Below are 20,579 nucleotides of genomic sequence, written 5' to 3' on the forward strand. Positions count from 1 at the left end.
GTTAGACAAGATCATAACCCACTCAGCCAACAATAGAAAAGAACCAATCAATCAACAGTGTGTATGTGTGCACCCAACAGTGACTCAAAATTTTATTCTCTCATAATCCCTTACAGTAACTTTAAAACTGTGTATCTCACCATTTCATTGTCTGTTTGAATATTTCAACATTAACCAATAAGAAACAATGTGAACTTCGCTTGTGTGTATTCCTGTTCTAACTGAAGAAAAAAACTAATTAAAAACCTATTTAAAATCTCAAATTGAAACTCTCTATTACCGGCACCTCTCCAATTAACCGCAGAGGTGCCGGTAAGAGAGGAGGGTTTCAACTGGAGATTTTAAATAGGTTTTTAACGAGTTTTTTCTTCAATTAGGACAGGAATACACACAAGCGAAGTTCACATTGTTTCTTATTGGTTAACGTTGAAATATTCAAACAGACAATGAAATGGTGAGATACACAAGTTTTAAAGTCAAGTGATTATGAGAGAATAAAACTAATACTGAACTTTCGAAATCAGAGGACCAAAGGTGTAAATGCCCGAATGTACACAGTGATTCATGGGCCACTGTATTGAGTGTATTCCTTTTGATCAGGGGATAAAAAATTTACCCACCTTTCTATAGGCCTCAGTGCCAGTCCTCAATAGAAATGGTGCCGGGAACATATCCGCCACATTTTCCCTGTTATTAATAGAGCAATGAGTGGGTTGCTAACAGTACAGTGAGGGTTTAAAAAAGTCCAAATACAAATAAAATATTTGAATAAATATGGTGTCAATACTTTGTTGAAATTCAAGTAACGCAGCCATTTTTGGAACCTATCAATCATCATAAAAGAGGCTACACTCTAGCAGAGGCCCCCGGAGCGTATAGTTGTCCCGGAGTCATACGGGTACCACTTATACTTGACAACTCCCAGAGGAAACTGACCAAGCAGAGTCAGAATGGGAGGTCGAGCCGACGGAGTCCATGGCAAAGTTTCTTCCCTTTCAAGGATGAACCCGTATAGGGAAGAATCCCTCTTCTTCTTCCATCACCTGCTAAGCCTCGTCCACTGGGAGGGCGACCACTCCCGACAGTCATCGCAAGGAGACTCTTGTGCAAGAGTGAGCCATACACTTAGGGCAAAGATCGTGAAGATCAGTCTCCACAGGCGACATGAAAGTGCAGCAACAGCTCCCTTCAATGCCAGGACAATACCACATAGTTTCGATACCACGAGCAGCCATACTTGTAAAAGAAAAGCAAATAAAGTTTTTAGTTTGTAAGCCAGTTTAATCGTATAGGGAACTTTTTATTTAGTTTTTAACTAGAAAGTAAGACAGCATCTGTGCTCCAGCGAGCCATATTAAAAAGTGACAGTTTGTTACTAGTGCAGGTCTGAGCAGGGTGTTTGGTTTAATCCTCTACTCCCGCCCCGCTAACTAGCGGAGGGTAATTACTCCTCGTTAAAGGCTTAACACAGTTTCAGGTATTGCCGGAATACATCTCCACTGTAAAGAGAGTAATGATTTGTATATAGTGTTGGAACAACTAAGCAGTAATTACCAACAATTTCACGACCTCTGCTTAAAATTTTGGAAATTTAGACGACTGTATATTCGGCTAATAAGTCTATATTTCATGTTTCAAATGTTTTCTTAATGAAAAAAACATCTATGGTTAGAACATCCTTTTCTTATATTTTCTTAAATGCATCCGGTCTCTTACGCAACCCTTTTCTGACCAGTGTACGGAAAAACATGATACATAAATTATCTTTATTTCATTCACTTTGAAGTTCTAAGGAAAAGCATATAAAACAATATTTGTAATAAAAGAATCATTAAACAATTGATACTTGGTCAGATATCTGTTGCTGCAAAACCTAACCTATACACAGATGAGTAAATGCTTTCATTTGTTAATTATAATTGTTGGTGAAACGTAACAAACCAGTGGTTTCCATTTTAGACGGCGTGTTTAGAAAAATCATAATATAAAATTGCATTTATGTAGCTAATTTTTGTTTTCAAATGAAACGGCAAAATCTACCCTATACACTGATGGTTTGTAATTCACCAGTTGTCTTATTCAACAGAAATTATCTAAATTCAATAAGATTTTGTTTAATATTAGGTTGTCTTCCACGCGGAAATATTACCTGTATATACGGTATTTACATCCAATTTTAACTTTTCCATGTTAGTAAACCTTTAAAACATTTTTATAGCTTTATTTATTGGGAATAGAAGGATGGATATATTGGCTTTGTCAGAGACAAAGATAAAAGGGAAGGGTGAAGTGATGTTTGGTGAAGTAACTGGTAGAGTGTCTGGGATTGAAAGGGGAGGAGCAAGAGAGGGTGTGGCTTTATTGCTGAGTGAATGGATGACAAGTAAAGTAGTGGAATGGAAGGAGATATCATCTAGTTTAATGTGGGTAAGGGATAGGTTGGGAATGGAATGTTGGGCTTTTGTTAGTGTATATGGGCCACATTGTGAGAAAAGTGAAGAAGAGCGGAATGAGTTCTGGAATGAATTAACTAGGTGTGTAGAAGGACTGGGTAGAAGGAATTATGTAGTTCTCATGAGTGACTTAAATGCTAGAGTGGGCGCTGGAGAGGTAGAAGGTGTCATTGGAAAGTGTGGCATACCAAGTGAAGATGAGAGTAGTGAGAGACTGGTAGATATGTGTGTTGAGCAAGAGATGGTGATATGTTCTAGCTTTTTCAAAAAGAAAGACAAAAAAGTATACATAGGTAAGAGTGGCAAATGGAAGAGTGGTAGAAAGGACTTTAATGGATTATGTGTTGATAACTAAAAGAATGTTTGGAAGATTGAAAGATGTGCACGTGTTTAGGGGTATGGCTAACGGTAGGTCTGATCCTTTTTTGGTGAAAGGAAAATTAGTTGTAGCTAAGGAGTGGGAGAGTAGGGGATGTAAAAGGGAGCTAGTGAGAGTTGAAGAGCTAATAAAACCGGAGGTAAAAAGTGAATATCAAAAAAGGTTGAAAGTGGCATATGACAGAGTGAAAGTAAGAGAAACTGGTAATTCAGAGGAGTGGAAGTTAGTAAAAGAAAATTTTATTGGGATTGCAAGTGATGTGTGTGGCAAGAAGTTTGTTGGAGGCAGCATGAGGAAAGGTAGTGAATGGTGGAATGAAGGAGTGAAGGTAGAAGTGGAAGAGAAAAAGTGGGCATTTGAAGAATGGCTGCAGAGTAATAGTGTAGAGAAGTATGAAAGATATAGAGAGGCAAAGAGGGCGGCTGACCTGAGGTGGGGTCAGTGATTGAGTTGTTTATATGAAGAGAATACGAAGTTGTTTTGGAAAGAAGTGAAGAGAATAAGGAAGGCTGGTTCAAGAATTGAAGAAACAGTGAAAGATGGAAATGGAAGGTTGTTAAAAGGAGAGGAGGCAAGGAAAAGGTGGGCAGAATATTTTGAAAGTTTACTGAATGTTGAAGATAGGTAGGCAGATATAATTGCTGTTGCAGGTGATGAGGTGCCAGTGATGGGAGATGAGAATGAGAAAGAGATTACAAGAGAGGATGTGAGGAGAGCACTAGATGAAACGAGAGTAGGAAAAGCACCTGGTATGGATGGTGTGAGAGCTGAGATGTTGAAGGAAGGGGGTGTGACTGTACTTGAATGTGTTGTATGGATCGGAGTTGTGGGGAATGAAAGTGATGGAGACACAGAAATTGAATGTGTTTGAGATGAAGTGTCTGAGGAGTATGGCTGGTGTATCTTGAGTTGATAGGGTTAGGAACGAGTGAGGGTGAGAACGGATGTAAGAAATGAGTTAGCAGCTAGAGTGGATATGAATGTGTTGAGGTGGTTTGGCCATGTTGAGAGAATGGAAAATGGCTGTCTGCTAAAGAAGGTGATGAATGCAAGATCTGATGGGAGAAGTACAAAAGGAAGGCTAAGGTTTGGGTGGATGGATGGAGTGAAGAAAGCTCTGGGTGATAGGGGGATAGATGTGAGAGAGGCAAGAGAGCACGCTAGAAATACAGTAGGCGACTTTCCAAATTCTCGCATAATTGGGGACCCTACTGTACATTGAATGATAACTAGATATGGCTAAAATGTAAAATATGCATATTAAGCTTATATTAGATCCTGTCACTATTCAGTCAACATTGTTTACCATATCCTGACTTATAGCACAACATTTATTTTTTTACTCTGGAAACTGTCAAAACTTGTTTTCGCCTTTCCAGATCATCCTACGATATAAAAAACTCAGGGAATGATAATCAAAGAACGCATATTAACAAAGACATTTTTGGTAGTCATTCTTTTATACTGTGATGTATGATTCCCTTACAGAAAACTTACAAAAACATTTTCAGTATAGAATATCAAGAATGAAGTTTACTTAGAATGGAAAGATAAGGATATCAATTTATAAAGACATTGAGTTCATTTTTAGAACAAAATTACAGTACCCAATCACAAACTATCTAAATCCTGAAAGACATTTCCATACTGTATATATCAACCATACAAAATCACAGCTATTAATATCACAAGCTAAAGAATATGATTTCAAAATCATGAATAAATTATATCCCATATACAGTCTTTGACTGATCTGGCAATGTACTCAAAAGTTACTTACATGGCTCTGGAAAAAATTATTAGGGAGAATTACACAATATGCCAAGGTGCTGACAAAGAAGGGATTTTGACGAAGGAAAAATCTATTTCTGGGCGAGAGACCTGTGTCGCCCAGTGAAATGCTCCTTTTAGCATCATTTCTAGGTATATAACTGCTATATATTACCAGAGAAAAAAGTTGCATTGGAATGCCAGGGATAACCCAGCTTGCTCACCTATATAAGGTGTCGGTATAATAACTGGGGTGTGAAAACCACTGTCAGAGGTCTTGTGCCATTTAGATATCTCCTCATCAAATACCCGTTACTGCGAGGTGCCGTTCTACATTCCACTACTGATCACAACTACTACTACCTCCACCCACGCGATCATCTTCACTCCTCATAGCACCCAAGCTTGAGCCAATTCTGGATGGGAAAGCAGTGGGTGGGTTCACTGGGCGGCACAGGTCTCTCGCCCAGAAATAGATTTTTCCTTCGTCAAAATCCCTTTTCTGGGCTCAACCTGTGCCGCTCTGTGAAATAGTACAAGAGAAATGGTCCCAAAGCTTGGAAACCAACACCTGAGAAGGAAAATAAATTAAAATCTAAAGTCCAAAAAACATGGTTTAATGCAAATTGTAAATATATATGCAAATATAAAATCATTCCAAAATAAGTTGTTTTAACAATTCCTTATCATAAAGGGTAGAAAATTAAACAAGGTAATTACAACAAGGAATTCCAATCTATGGAAGTAAAAGGGGGAGAGCAATACGATGCCCAAATAAATGCTGTAAGGTTAAATAACTATTTACAATCTGACAACACAAGGGTGCAATCCAGGAGAAAAAACAAAACTACAGTAGGGACAATAAGTAAGGTAGGTTGAGGGAAAGAGAAAAGATAGAACAAGACCTTATGATTATGGATCATGATTTTCAGGAGGGATTACATTCCCTGCTGCCACTGTTGCAAATTTTAGGGCTTCCAAAGGTTTTAAATAGTGGCATTTAAAAACTGCTGGGGACTTCCAGCCTGTATATCTTTTCAGTTCATCGAAATTCATATGGTGAAAGTAATTAATGGATGTAGCTACTGCTCGTATATCATGAACATGTGGAAATGATTCTGGGTTAGCTTGTTTAATGAAATACAGAATCTGCTGTCTGATCCCTTTCAGGGTAATGGTTCCTCCATTTTCTCTAATAAATAAGGGCCCCGAAGACTTATTGGAAGTTCTATTTAGATATGCTTTCAGAGTGGTTACTGGACATAAAGATGGGTCCTGAGGAAGCGGAACAATCTTCCAGGGAGACCATCTGTTCTGAGGGTCCTCATTTTTTTGCTAAGAATCTTTTGTCTGGAGAAATTAGTATTTCTCCTGACAAGAGAAATTCAATATGACCTGGATCTCTAGACAAGGCTGAAAGTTCTGATATTCTGGCACCAGATGCTAGGCTCATTAAGAACAAGGTTTTTCTTAATAATGGTATATAATTACAAGACTCGTTAAGAGTGTCAGAAGCCAATTTAAGTACATCATTCAGAAACCAGGAAAATGAGCTAGGGCGAGTTGATGGTTTCAATCTGGCACAGGCTCTCGGGATGGACGAGAAATATGAATCTGTAAGGTTAATATTAAATCCAATTCGGAAAATCTTCTTCAAGGCTAATTTAATTGTTGTAATAGTATTAGCTGCCAGGCCTGATTCAAATAGAGTTCTAAAAAAGGTTACTGCCAGATTCATAGTCATCATCTCAGCCTTTGAGTCTCTTAAAAACTTTGCGAGTTTCTTTACAGCTGAATCATACTGTCGAAGGGTGAATTCTCTCTTATCTGATTCTAAAAATAAGGTATTCTGAGGATCAATATCTGCATCTCTTTGAGCTGCAAATTTCATAAAGTCCATAAAGTTAAGGCACTCTGAATTTTTGAGGAAGCTAACACACTGCGAGTTTGTACTACTTGTGTTAGTATTGGATTGGGAATCCGTTGAGGATGGAGACCCAGTTCCACCAGTAGGGGAAACCAGTTGCTTTTGGGCCAGTTGGGGGCTACCAGAGCCACTTGGCCTCTGAAAGTTCTGAGTTTGCCTAGTACCTTCATTAACATATTTATTGGTGGGAATAGGTAAATTCTCTCCCAAGAATTCCAGTCCAATGACACTGCGTCCGTGGCATAAGCCTGAGGGTCCAGGTTGGGGGCTACATAGCACTTAGTTTGTGGTTGGACTCTGTTGCAAACAGGTCTATTTGGAGACCCGGAACCTGAGATAAAATCCATTTGAACGACATTAGGTCCATTGACCTCTCCGATTCCAGCGGAGTTGTCCTCGAAAGTGCATCTGCCACTACATTCCGTATTCCTGCTAGATGAACTGCTGACAGATGCCAATGGTTCATTGTCGCCATGGAAAATATCGCTATCATTATATTGTTTATGTGATTCGACTTGGAACCTCCTCTGTTTATGCAGTGGACTATAACTTCGCTGTCCAGCACCAGTCTGATATATTGCTTTTTTGCTGGAGCAAGCTTCGTTAGAGTCAAGAATACTGCCATGGCCTCTAAGACATTGATATGAAGTTGACGAAATGATATCGACCATAGTCCCTGGACTTTCTTGTACTGGGAGTACCCTCCCCAGCTGGTTAGAGAGGCGTCTGTGTAAATGACCAGTGTTGGAGGTGGAAATTTTAATGGGATGGATTTTGCTAGATTTTTTACTTTTGTCCATGGCTGAAGTCATTTCCTCAGAATTGGTGGGATTCGAGGTATTTTGTCTCGATATTTCTTGTTTGCTTTGGACTGCCATACTCGATTTATATTTTTCAGTCTGGCCTTCAGTAATATGTCTGTTACTGAGGCAAACTGGAGGGCACCTAGGATTCTCTCTTGTTTTCTCCTGGACGTCAGCTTGTCCTTGAACGAACTTTTTGTATTCCTTGCTATTTCTTTCCTCTTGCTTACTGGGATACACAGAGTGTGTGTGTTCAGATTCCATTGTAACCTTAGCCACTGAAATTTCGTCTCCTGGACTAGACGTGACTTCTCGAAGTTGATCTAAAATCTCAACTGTTGTAGGAATTTTATTACTTTGTTTGTTGCCTTGAGGCAATTTTCAACATTGTTTGCCCAAATGAGCCAGTCGTCTAGGTAAGCTACTATTTGTATTCCTTGGGTTCGTAATTCTTGGATTACTGTTTCTGCCAATTTGGTGAATATCCTTGGGTTCGTAATTCTTGGATTATTGTTTCTGCCAATTTGGTGAATATCCTGGGTGCTATGTTGAGTCCGAATGGCATTACTTTGAATGCATATGCTTGGTTGCCTAACTTGAAACCTAGGAACGGACGAAAATGTCTTGCCATCGGAACGTGATAGTAAGCATCTGTAAGATCTATAGAGGTGGTGACGGCCCCACGGGGAAGTAAGGTCTGCACCTGAGAGACGGTTAGCATATGGAACTTGTCGCATTGAATGTAAGAATTCATAAGAGACAGGTCCAAGATTACCCTTCGCTTGTCTGAGTCTTTCCTTGGCACGCTGAACAAGCGACCTTGAAATTTCAAATATTTTACTTCTTTTATTGCATTCTTTTGTAAAAGATCTTTTGCATATAGAACTAATTCTTCCGTTGGATGTTGATGAAAGCTGGTTGGTGGAGGGGGCCCTTCTATCCAACTCCACCAAAGACCTTTGGAAATTATGCTGTAAGCCCAATTGCTGAATATCCAACGGTTCCGAAAGAGATACAGCCTTCCCCCTACCTGAGGATTCTCAATGGTTTGCAGTGGATTTACCTCCCCGGGATCCACGGAATCCTCTGCCTCTAGAGTAGGCTCTTCCGCTCCCTCTGTTGCGAAAGGCTCCTCTTGCCCTACTACCTCTGGCATGTTTATTGTACTCATGGAACACGCCTTGTGTTTCATAGGTAGGGTTAAAGGCTGGGGAAGGCGCAAAGGAGGTAGACGCTACTTGTGATTGAGGGACCCACACGTATTGGTCTTGAGGTTGTGCCTTCGATGTTGAAGGTTGACCCCTTTGTGGTACCGGGATCGTCTGGACCACTTGTTGGGTCTGCTGACCCTGAAATGACTGAAAAGTCCTCAGTCTCTTCCTGCCTCTAGTTTGGCTGCTGGATGGCTCAAACTTACGTTTGGGTATCAGTCCCCACCGAACCTTGAGGCTCTGGTTAACCCTTGCAGCTTCGCTAAGGACGTTATTAACCATGTCCACCGGGAACAGGTCAGGACCCCAGATTGGGCCTTTGATGAGCTTGTTAGGCTCATGTCTGATAGAGGCTTCGGGCAAGACGTGTTTCCAACATCTACGTCTGGCTAGAATAAAATCGTATGCGTCAGAAAGCAACGTCTGAAGCAACGACTTCGTCAAAATCTTGAATAGCGGTTCCTCTTCATAAACCAGGGAAGACATTTCCACCATTGTGGCTGAGTTGATGGATCTACTCAGCCTCATGCGGGCATCAAACTAAAGTCTTATTAGGGAATACGGAAGTCTGGGTAGCCGCTCACTGAATTGCGTAGACGCACAGTCGGCGTTCAATTTTCCTGTCGTAAACGTTGCTGGGGGCGTCAGTCCAGCAATCGTGATCTCCCGGAAACTGGAGGGGAGTCAAGTCCATTTCGCGTAGCTGCGGCAACGGTTTGTCTTCGTTTACAGCTTGTAGAGCAAGGTCCATCATCTTCGTAGTGCAAGGCATTGGAGTTTGCCCCTGTACTACGAACATTGTGTATGAGCTCTTATGGGGAGTTAACATGGTGTTAACACACTCCCACTCATTTAAAGTCCAGACCCAGGCAGACTGTGCTTGTTCTTTAGGATAGATAACAGTTTCCTTAGGAACTTTATCTAACCTTACCAGCGCTTCCTCTGTCAGGCGCGCAAATCCGGGGAAGGGGAACTGAAGACCCGGCGGGTAGAATTCAAAGTCCTCTACCGGCCGAGTGCCACATCCTTCGATGGTTAGCATGCCATCCTTAAAGGGGGCATGTATGAAAGGAGTGAAGATGATCGTGTGGGTGGAGGTAGTAGTAGTTGCGATCAGCAGTGGAATGTAGAACGGCACCTCGCAGTAACGGGGGTATTTGATGAGGAGATATCTAAATGGCACGAGACCTCTGACAGTGGTTTTCACGCCACAGTTATTATACCGACACCTTATATAGGTGAGCGAGCTGGGTTCATCCCTGGCATTCCAATGCAACTTTTTTCTTTGGTAATATATAGCAATGATGCTAAAAGGAGCATTTCACGGAGCGGCACAGGTTGAGCCCAGAAATTAAATTTTCAGTAACCTAATAAACTACATGATTTAATGAAAAATAAATAAAAACATTTGAAGAGACTTTCATGAGTTGTGACAAAATTCATCTGACAAACTAATACTTTCTTTAATAATGCATCAAAACCATCTTTCATAAAAACAACAATTAATTTGACTTACCTTTCCATTCATCAGTCATGTCTCGATGTAAAAGTCGTGTCTGAGATGTGTCTTCTGTGAAGAAAAGTCCGAGGGCAAATACATATCCCAGGGGAAGCCAAAAATTAAGCTGAGAGAAGTACTTGTTTTCTTTCATAAACAAACTTGTTCTGAAACAAAATGTTATGAATAAATTCTTCTGTATTTTTTAAAGAAATCAAAGAAAATTACAATTTTTTGTAGATCTTAGTTAAGTACAGTATGTTTATGCAGGACCTAGGTAAGTAGAGTATATTTTTGTGGGGGTGTTAAAGATTAAGGTTCAAGGTTACTAAATAACATATTATCTTCATATGGATCAACAGTATTTCAGTAATCTCTACAGAAAAATTCATCCTCATATAGTATATCACCTACAGTATCATCATCAATAAAAAGTTCAAGCTCACAAATATCAATGATGACAAAAAATTAACTTTAGCTATTTATATAAATGATAAAGTGAATTAAAAAGGGGCATGTGAACATATTTTTCTATTTATTTTGTTCTGTACAGTTTACAGTATATAATGATCTTGTATATATATATATTATATATAAATATATATATATATATATATATATACAGTGATACCTCTGGATACGAAAGTTTCTGCTTACGAAAAATTCAGGATGCGAAAAATGATTCGAAGATTTTTATGCCCCAGGATACGGATAAAATTTCAGGATACGAAAACCTTACGAGATCCCAACTCTTCGCCGAGAGTAATTTTAAAAAGCGCGCGCCGCCTGACTTTGAACTTGGGTAGACTCACTTACAGCCTCCCGCTCACCCATTGGTTATCTCCCTACTCAGACGCTAGCTGACGCCATAAGATCCTGCTTTCCTATTGGTCGGCAACTATCCCAGCTTGCCTACGCACGGGCGTTCATCTCTCTCTCTCTCTTTTCGTTCCGACCGCGGTATCGTTAACAGACATTGTGTTGTGTGCTTTCGCTTGTTTGACTTAGTGTTAATATACAGTACATTCGTACGCCACGTGTTATCGTTAATAAACATTCGTTACTGTGCACTGTACTGTATTAGTGTTTACTATACATAGACTGTATATAACGTTACGTAGTGTATTATATTACGTATTACTGTAGCCATGGGTCCCAAGAAAGTTGCCGAAGGAAAGAAGACGACGACGATGCTCTCGATGGAGACGAAACTTTAAATCGTTAAAAAGTACGAGTCTGGCATGCGTTTAAGTGCGATCGCCAAGGAGTATGGCCGGAATCCGTCTACGATAGGCACCATCCTGAAGCAGAAGGCGGCCATCAAAGCAGCAACACCTTCTAAGGGCGTCACTATTTTCTCCAACAAGAGAACGCACGTGCATGACGAGATGGAGAGGCTGCTTCTTGTGTGGATCAAGGACAAAGAGATCTCAGGAGACACCATCACTGAGACTACAATTTGCCAGAAGGCCTCCGCCATTTTCGGTGATCTCGTGCGTGCTCAGGCCGAAGAAGGAGCAGGAGAAGGAACATCCCAGCAGGAACCCCCAGAATTCAAGGCTTCTCGTGGGTGGTTCGAGAAGTTCAAGAAAATGACTGGCATCCATTCAGTGGTACGGCATGGGGAGGCAGCCAGCTCGGACACGAAGGCCGCCGAAGCCTTTGTTAAAACGTTCGACGAGTTGACTCTGCAGGAAGGCTACAGTTCGCAGCAAGTTTTCAATTGCGACGAAACTGGGCTTTTCTGGAAGAAAATGCCTCGTCGGACGTTCATCACGGCGGAGGAGAAGAGGCTACCCGAACATAAGCCTATGAAGGACAGGCTTACCCTTGCTTTTTGTGCAAACGCCAGTGGGGACTGCAAGATAAAGCCCCTGCTGGTGTACCATTCAGAAAATCCCCGAGCTTTCAAAGCCCACAAAGTCATTAAGGAGAACCTTCCCGTGATGTGGAAGGTGAATGCAAAAGCCTGGGTAACGAGGCAACTGTTCAATGATTGGGTGAATGCCTGCTTCGGTCCGACTGTCCGAAAATATTTGGAAGAAAAGCGCCTCCCTATGAAATGTCTGCTGGTGTTGGACAATGCTCCAGCTCACCCTCCTGGCCTCGAGGAATATCTTCTGGCCGAGTATTCCTTCATAAAGGTCCTGTATCTACCGCTTAACACCACCCCTCTCCTCCAGCCCATGGACCAGCAAGTTATTTCTAATTTTAAAAAATTGTACACGAAGCATCTCTTCAAGAGATGTTTCCAAGTCACAGAGAGTACAAACCTCACTCTGCGTGAATTTTGGAAAGATCACTTCAACATCGTGATATGCCTCAAACTCATCGATCTCGCTTGGCAGGAAGTTTCGAGGCGTACCCTAAACTCATCTTGGAGGAAGCTGTGGCCTGATGCTGTCTCTGCACGAGACTTCGAGGGGTTCGGGAAGCCTGGAGGAGAAGCCGAGATCGTTGACGATCCTGAACCAATTCAGCAGTCTGAGGTGGCTGACATCGTACATCTTGGTACGTCCATGGGGCTGGAAGTTAGCGCGGAAGATATCGATGAACTTATCGAGGAGCACCACGAGGAGTTGACGACGGACGACTTGAAGGAGTTGGAGACGATGCAAGTGAGTGATGTTCAAGAGCAGTTCTCTAGCGGTGATGAGGAGGATGTTGCACCTTTGAAAACGGCAGACATCAAGGAAATTCTTGCATGTTTCCATAAAATGGCAGACTACGTCGAAAAGGAACATCCAGAAAAAGTTTATACCAACCGTGCGCTTGAATACTGCAATGACGTTTGCCTAACGCATTTTAGAAATGTGTTGAAAAGTAGGCAGAAACAAGCTTCAATGGATAGTTTCTTATTAAAGAGGCCAGCGGTATTAGTAGGCCAAGACGAAGGTGAAAGTAAAGAAAAGAAACAGAAAAAAGAAAGTGATGAAGAAGTAGAAGGTGAAAGTAAAGAAAAGAAACAGAAAAAAGAAAGTGATGAAGAAGTAGAAGAGATTTAGAAAATAAGAAAAACGTAAAGTTAAAAAAAAGCAAAAAAAAAAAAAAAATTCAATTCTAAGTTTTATGTTACCGTTAAGTGTTAAAGTAATTTTTTCTTTCATTTTATAGTTTTCCAAACGTAATGTTAAGTGTTAATTATTTCTGCCATTTTTTTATTTCGTAAAGTTTAAGTGTTAATGTGTTAAGTGTGTAAATTACTGTACGTAGTCTGTCACTTGTTACGTTTTCTGCCTTATGCCATCCTCCTCTGCCGCGACTTCGCTATCGGACATCGTCTCAATCAAAAGGTAAGTTTCAACTTTTTTGTTACACTAATTAACTGTAACCTTTTTTTCAGAGTGTACAGGTATCAATCATTAATTTAGGTGTACGTACAGGTAACAATACACCTTCACTGATCTAAATGCTTTACGTACATACAGTACCGTAACTTTTATACAGTAGTAAAGAAAACGGACCGTTTTCTTTGGGCTTGGGGGGGATAACTTGGCTATAACTACATTATTGAATAATCTCATAGTGGTTTCTGGAATGGATTAGGCTGTTTTTAACGGTTGTGTTAATTATTGAATGATAGAAATGGCTGCATTGCATGTTTATTACTACAGTTTAGCGTGTTTATGAAAGAAAAGGTTACTTTTTATAAGGCTTGGAACGGATTAGGCTATTTACATGTAAAACGCGACTCAGGATACGAAAATATCAGGATACGAAACCGCATCCTGAACGGATTAATTTCGTATCCTGAGGCATCACTGTATATATATATATATATATATATATATATATAATATATATATATATATATATATATATATATATATACACACACAGTAGGGTCCCGAATTATGCGAGAATTTGGTCGATGAATGACCTCGTATAAATGGAAAATCGCAGATTTCGAAACAACTAACAGAAATAATTCCATTTTAGCCATGGCAACCAGCAACTTGCCTATTCAAACGTGTTTACTACCAATTTCCATTACTTTCTTTGTACTGTACTGTATTTCTTTATAATATCAAATTGTTCTTGTAAATAAATCAAACATTTAATATACTTTAAAGTTCTAATAACTTGAAAAATGGTTAAAATTATAACCAGGATGGGTGTAAACACTGTATATTTCCCGTTATAACACCACCCAAAATACAGACAAATTTTAATGTTTGTCATATCTATTGTTTAAGACAACTGGTGAATAGCAAAACCATCACTCTATAGACTAGCTTTTGTTGTATGATTGAAAATCCAAAATTATCAAAATAAAGGCGATTTTATATCATGCGTTTCCTAAACACGCCAAAAAGCACAATAGAAAACGACAACCAATGTTTTGTTTACGTTTATCTCTGATCATAACGAAGAAACAGACGCATTTACACATCTGTGTATAGGTTAGTTTTTGCATCGACAGCAATCTTACCAAATATTGATTATATGTTGATTTTGTTATTACCAATGCTCTACTTAATTTTTCTAAGAACTTCCAAATAAATGAAATTAATGCCATTTATATAATGTTTTTCTTTATGGCGCCGCCTGAAACGCTCCATCTTCAATCATAATAAACAAAAGAACACATTAAACACACATGATCAAAGTGATAACTAATGATATTACAAACATTTAGTAAACATTGTTATTAAAAATATTTTACTTACCGTATCCATATAAATTCCTAAATTCGTAGCAAAGCTGGAAACCTTTTTTTTCCTTATGCGTTTAATCCACAATAGCAAACTGCCGTTAATGACAGAATGATAATTTACGATAATTCTAAACTGTTACGAAAGATAATTGTCCTCTCCATATCCAAAATACTTTTCCTAACTTCAGTTATAAGTCAACTTGTACCCACCTCAATTATGGAACCATATGAAAAATGGTAAAAGAAGAAAGTACTAGGCCTATTTTTAAAGTCATCGAACAATTAGGTTACCTCTATTACGTTCGATGTGACAGAGAGAGAGAGAGAGAGAGAGAGAGAGAGAGAGAGAGAGAGAGAGAGAGAGAGAGAGAGAGAGAGAGATGGTTTTAAATGTACTAAACAAAAAATATCACAGGTTATAACACATTGGTTCTTTTGTAATATTAACTGTATTGATGGTTTGAATAAATTCAGGAAGGAGATTCTTCGGATTACAGCGTCTCATGGGTCTCAACGGAGACTCAACGTTAAGGATCTTCCTTCGTGTTCCGAGGTTAACCCATGGAGGCATGACGAGTACATGCCGATAACTAATGGTAAGATCTTTATTTCAGAGAAGCTGGGAGCTGTCCCTATTGAGGACATCGAGTTCTGGCCCAGCTTTGAGTTCTATCCAGACTGCTTCGTTCGTCTAAGGACGGAACCGGTATCCAAGGAGGAGACAGAGCCTAAGGTGGTTATAGTGCTTGACCATTCGAAGGCTCAGGCTTTGCTAGCAAGCAGCTTGAAGGACAAGGGCTTCACCAATTCCAAGGTGCCGACCCTGAGCAAGAAGCATCCCTCTTTTCTTGCTCCAACAACTATGGTTTTCCCCTTTGCGGAAAAATCATTCAGGGCGGTGGTTAAGGCAGTGGAAGTGGGGAAACCTTGCCTTACACTGGAAGAGCGTAAGCCCCTTTCCCTAGCCTTGCCATCGGATGACAAAGACTGGAAGGATATTCAACTTAACTTCTCAGACGGGAAGTTGAAGGCTGATATCGCTGAACGTCAGTTCAATGAAACCTCCCCAAGTTGTCTGAGTTTCTCCTATGCAGGAAAAAAGATACAAAGGAGAGGCTTGCTGCCTCTCTGTCCCTTCAAGTGTCCATGGAGGCAATGGCTAGTGAACAAAGAGCCCCAGACATGTTCAAGGTCAGGGCCAAGGCACATTTGGCAACCCTAACGAAAGATTTCCACAGCTTCGTTAGGGCAAGAAGGGCTTGTAGAGAGTTCGTGTTTGCTTTGGCTGCGGTTAAACACAAGGCCAGGAAGTTGATATCTTCCAATATCTGGGGGAAAGATCTATTTCCAAACGATTTGGTCAAGGAGATAGTCGACAAGGCCGCCACAGAGAATAGAAATCTTCTCCAGAAGTGGGGCATGTCGGCTAAGACGAAGTCTTCTCCAAATGAGGGTCCCCAACCAAAGAGGAAGACAAAAGGCCAAGAGTGTCAACTCGCCCTGCTAGACAACAACAACTTACCGTGACCGCGGCGCAACAGATGGTGGCACAGCCCCAACCCACCTACCAGTTGGTACCCCAGCCTTAACTCCCGCCTATCAGAGGCAGACCACCACCTTTCACCCTAAAGGTAGGGGGTCAGGTAGAGATTCCTCTCAACATCCCTCGAGAGAAGGAGGGGATAGGGGAGCAAGCGGTTGAGGAAGCAAGCCCTCTGGAAACCAGAGGCAATGAGATGCTTCCGGTAGGAGGAAGGACTCCGACTCTTCCGGGATTGTTGGACCTTCGATCCCTGGGCCCACAGCATAATCAAGAACGGACTAGGTTGGAGCTGGAAGACAGCTCCACCAACATTTCCTCAGTTCTTCCAACACTCCTACCCCGTTCTGGAAGAATATACCTGAGAGCTCTTGAGCAAACGGGTGATAAAGAGGGCAAAGTCCATCAAATTCCAAGGAAGGCTGTTTTGTGTTCCCAAGAAGGACTCAGACAAACTCAGAGTCATTCTGGATTTGTTGCCACTCAACAAGTTTATCGAGAACGACAAGTTCAAGATGCTGACCCTTCAACACATAGGACCCTGTGCCCAAAAAGGGCATACACAGTCTCCATAGACATGGCAGATGCCTATTGGCACGTTCGATGAATCGCCGACTCTCCTCCTACCTATGATTCAGGCTACAAAAAATTAAGTACACTTTCAGAGCCATGCCCTTCGGACTAAACATAGCCCCAAGGATCTTCACGAAGCTTGCAGAAGCAGTCGTTCAACAACTACGCCTACAGGGTGTCCAGGTGGTATCATACCTGGACAATTGGCTGGTGTGTGCGGCATCCGAAGCGAAATGCTTGCAAGCATCCAAGAAAGTGATCCAGTTCCTGGAACATCTAGGATTCAAGATCAACACCCAAAAGTCTCGACTATCTCCAGCTCAGAAATTCCAATGGCTAGGCATACATTGGGACCTATAGTCTCATCGTCTTTCCACTCCATTAAAGAAGAGGAGAGAGATAGCGGGATCTGTCAGGAGACTTCTAAAATCCAACAGGATTTCAAGACGCCAACAGGAGAGAGTGCTGGGCTCCCTCCAGTTTGCATCAGTGACAGACCCAGTGCTAAAAGCACAGCTAAAAGATGCATCAGGAGTCTGGAGAAGACACAAATCAAACACTCGAAGAGATCTAAGAAGACCACTACCGATTCGGCTACGATCACTTCTCAAGCCATGGTCGGAGGTCAGAAAGTTCAAGAGGTCAATACCTCTACAACCGCCTCCACCCTCAGTCGTCATCCACACGGACGCATCATTGGAAGGATGGGGGGGGGTCAATCCCATCAACGCAGAGCTCAAGGAACTTGGTCCCCTCTATTCAGGATCTTTCATATCAACATTTTGGAGGCCATGGCAGTCTTCCTCACACTGAAGAAATTATCCCCTCATCCTTCGGTCCACATAAGACTGATTCTGGACAGCAAGGTGGTAATGAGATGTCTGAATCGTCAAGGCTCGAGATCGCCTCAACTCAACCAAGTGATGTTGGCCATCTTCCGGTTAGCGGTAAAGAAGAGATGGCACTTGTCAGCAGTTCACCTTCAGGGGTTCCGCAATGTGACAGCGGACGCTCTATCCAGGATAGCTCCGATAGAGTCAGAATGGTCCCTAGATGCAAAATCATTCTCCTTTATCTAGCTTCAAGTCCCGGAACTGCAGATCGACTTCTTTGCAACGAGCGACAACAAGAAACTTCCTCGATACGTGGCCCCGTTTGAGGACCCTCTAGCGGAAGCAGTGGACGCCATGTCCCTAGACTGGAACAAATGGACCAGGATTTACCTGTTCCCTCCACCCAACCTGCTGATGAAGGTCCTCAACAAGCCAAGATCTTTTCAGGGAACAGCAGCCCTAGTGGCTCCCAAGTGGCCGACGAGCAACTGGTTCCCCTTGATTTTGGAATTACAGCCGAGGCTGATCCCTCTGCCGGACCCAGTTCTGTCTCAACAAGTTCAGAAGTCGACTGTCTTCGCTTCATTACAGAAAACCCGAGACCTTCATCTCATGATTTTCTCTCCCTAGCAGTAAAGAAAAGGTTCGGGATCTCGAAGAAAAGTATAGACTTCTTAGAGGAATATAAATAAAAATCTACCTAAAGGCAATACGAGTCATCTTGGAAGAAATGGGTGGCCTTTGTCAAGGCAAAGAATCCAAAGGAAATCTCGATGGATTTCTGTTTGTCTTTCTTTATTCACGTTCATGAACAAGGTTTAGCAGCCAACACGATAACTACGTGTAATTCTGCCGTGACTAGACCTTTGCTTTATGCTTTCCAGGTAGACTTGTCTAACAAAATTTTTAAAAAAATCCCTAAGGCCTGTGCCAGACTCAGGCCTGCAGCACCTCCAAGGCCTTTCTCATGGTCTTTGGATAAGGTACTACAGTGAACCCTCGTTTATCGCGGTAGATAGGTTCCAGACGCGGCCGCGATAGGTGAAAATCCGCGAAGTAGTGACACCATATTTACCTATTTATTCAACATGTATATTCAGATTTTTAAAACCTTCCCTTGTACGTAGTACTGTTAACAAACTACCCTTTAATGTACAGAACACTTAATGCATGTACTACAGTACCCTAAACTAAAACAGGCACAAATATTAAAGGCGATTTTATATCAATGGTTTCCTAAACACGCTAAAAAGCACAATAAAAAATGGCAACCAATGTTTTATTTACATTTATCTCTGATCATAATGAAGAAACAAACTGGAGGTAGAGCTTTGCTTATTACCCAGACATATTTCCCATACTTTTCCCTTAGAACTACATCACATCTTCCTATATATATATATATATATATATATATATATATTTATATGTATACACATATACATACATACATATATACATAAATACATGCATACATATATATATATATATATATATATATATATATATATATATATATATATATATATATATATATATATATATTACTGTATATATATGGGTTATGGAAAAAATCCGCGAAGTGGTGAATCCGCGATGGTCGAACCGCGAAGTAGCGAGGGTTCACTGTACATTTCACTTCAAGTTTGAACATTGATGCTTGCTCTTTGAAAGATTTCACTCAAAAAGTTATATTCTTGTTTGCTCTAGCCTCAGGAGCTAGAGTTAGTGAGATAGTGGCCTTGTCTAGGAAGGAAGGCCATATCCAGTTTGCTGAAACAGGAGAGCTAAATCTCTCCCGACTCAACGTTTCTCGCCAAAAATTAGCTACCCACTAAGAGGTGGGGTACCTGGAGAATCTGCCCTCTGGGGGAAGATGTCTCGCTGTGTCCAGTGGAGAGTCTAAAGGTCTATCCTCCTAGAACTCCAGACTTCAGGGGAGGACAGCTCTTTAAAGGAGAAACATCGGGCTCAAACTTATCCCTGAAACAACTAAGGGCGAAGATCACCTACTTTATTCGCAGAGCGGATCCTGACAATACACTCGCAGGTCATGATCCTAGGAAGATTGCTTCTTCGTTAAATTTCTTCCAGCTTATGGATTTTGAGAGCCTTCGCTCGTTTACTGGATGGAAGTAATTCCAGGGTGTTTTTTAAACACTATGCGAAGCAAGTGCAAGAACTAAAACGTTTCGTGGTAGCGGCAGGTAGTGTGCTAAAACCTGTCGCTTAGTGCTGCGAGGAACAGTGAATTATGTGGAACTGTAATTCTAAAGGGTGTACATGTTGGCACTTTATAGTGCAACATGGTAAGTGGAATGTCATCACGGTGACATTATGGACTGTTCCAGTAAACAAAGAAGATGAAACATAGACGGAACACTAAGTGCCATGTGTTTTTTACACAAGTGTAAATAGACAGATTTCTCAGAAAGACATTAAAATTTACAAATATTTTCATGTGATGTGGCAAAGTTTTTGTTTTCAGGTAAAAAAAGCATTTCTGATTTATTTTGTCTTGTCTATGTTATTGAATTTTATTTTCACTTGCATTTTTTACGTTATTATAAATGTATGCTGAATTTTATTTATTGCTTGACAATAAATGATTAATTGTTTTGTGCGTCTTATTTCGCCGTAAACATTTTAATAAAGTTATGTGTGAGCATTCATTTCAACCCTTTTATTCTACATAATTTTATCGAGCAAAGGTAGTAACTTTGTTCCTACGTGTATACAAACCTTTCTAGCTAGAAGTAACTTGTTTCAATACTAGATACAAACTTTGGCTAATGACATACAGTGAGACCTGCATGTCCTTTTTTGAATGATAGGTGGGTTATATGAAATATGCAACTTCGAGACTTTTTCTCGAGTTTAGTTTGACTCTTCCCTGTAGGGGGCAGGAAGCACTAACATAGTATATGATTAGAAG

General features: G+C 40.8%; 1 protein-coding gene across 1 annotated transcript in view; it reads right to left on the reverse strand.

Moving 5' to 3' along the window:
* The window catches only part of LOC137618146 (N-acetylneuraminate 9-O-acetyltransferase), a 196,936-nt gene that overhangs the window by 56,239 nt on the left and 120,118 nt on the right, over positions 1 to 20,579 (reverse strand). Inside the window, exon 10 of the mRNA XM_068348176.1 lies at positions 10,060 to 10,208. Coding sequence (XP_068204277.1) covers positions 10,060 to 10,208 — 149 coding nt within the window. The remainder of the gene's footprint in view (positions 1 to 10,059; positions 10,209 to 20,579) is intronic.

Source organism: Palaemon carinicauda, chromosome 24, assembly GCF_036898095.1.
Source record: "Palaemon carinicauda isolate YSFRI2023 chromosome 24, ASM3689809v2, whole genome shotgun sequence".
Taxonomy (NCBI): domain Eukaryota; kingdom Metazoa; phylum Arthropoda; class Malacostraca; order Decapoda; family Palaemonidae; genus Palaemon; species Palaemon carinicauda.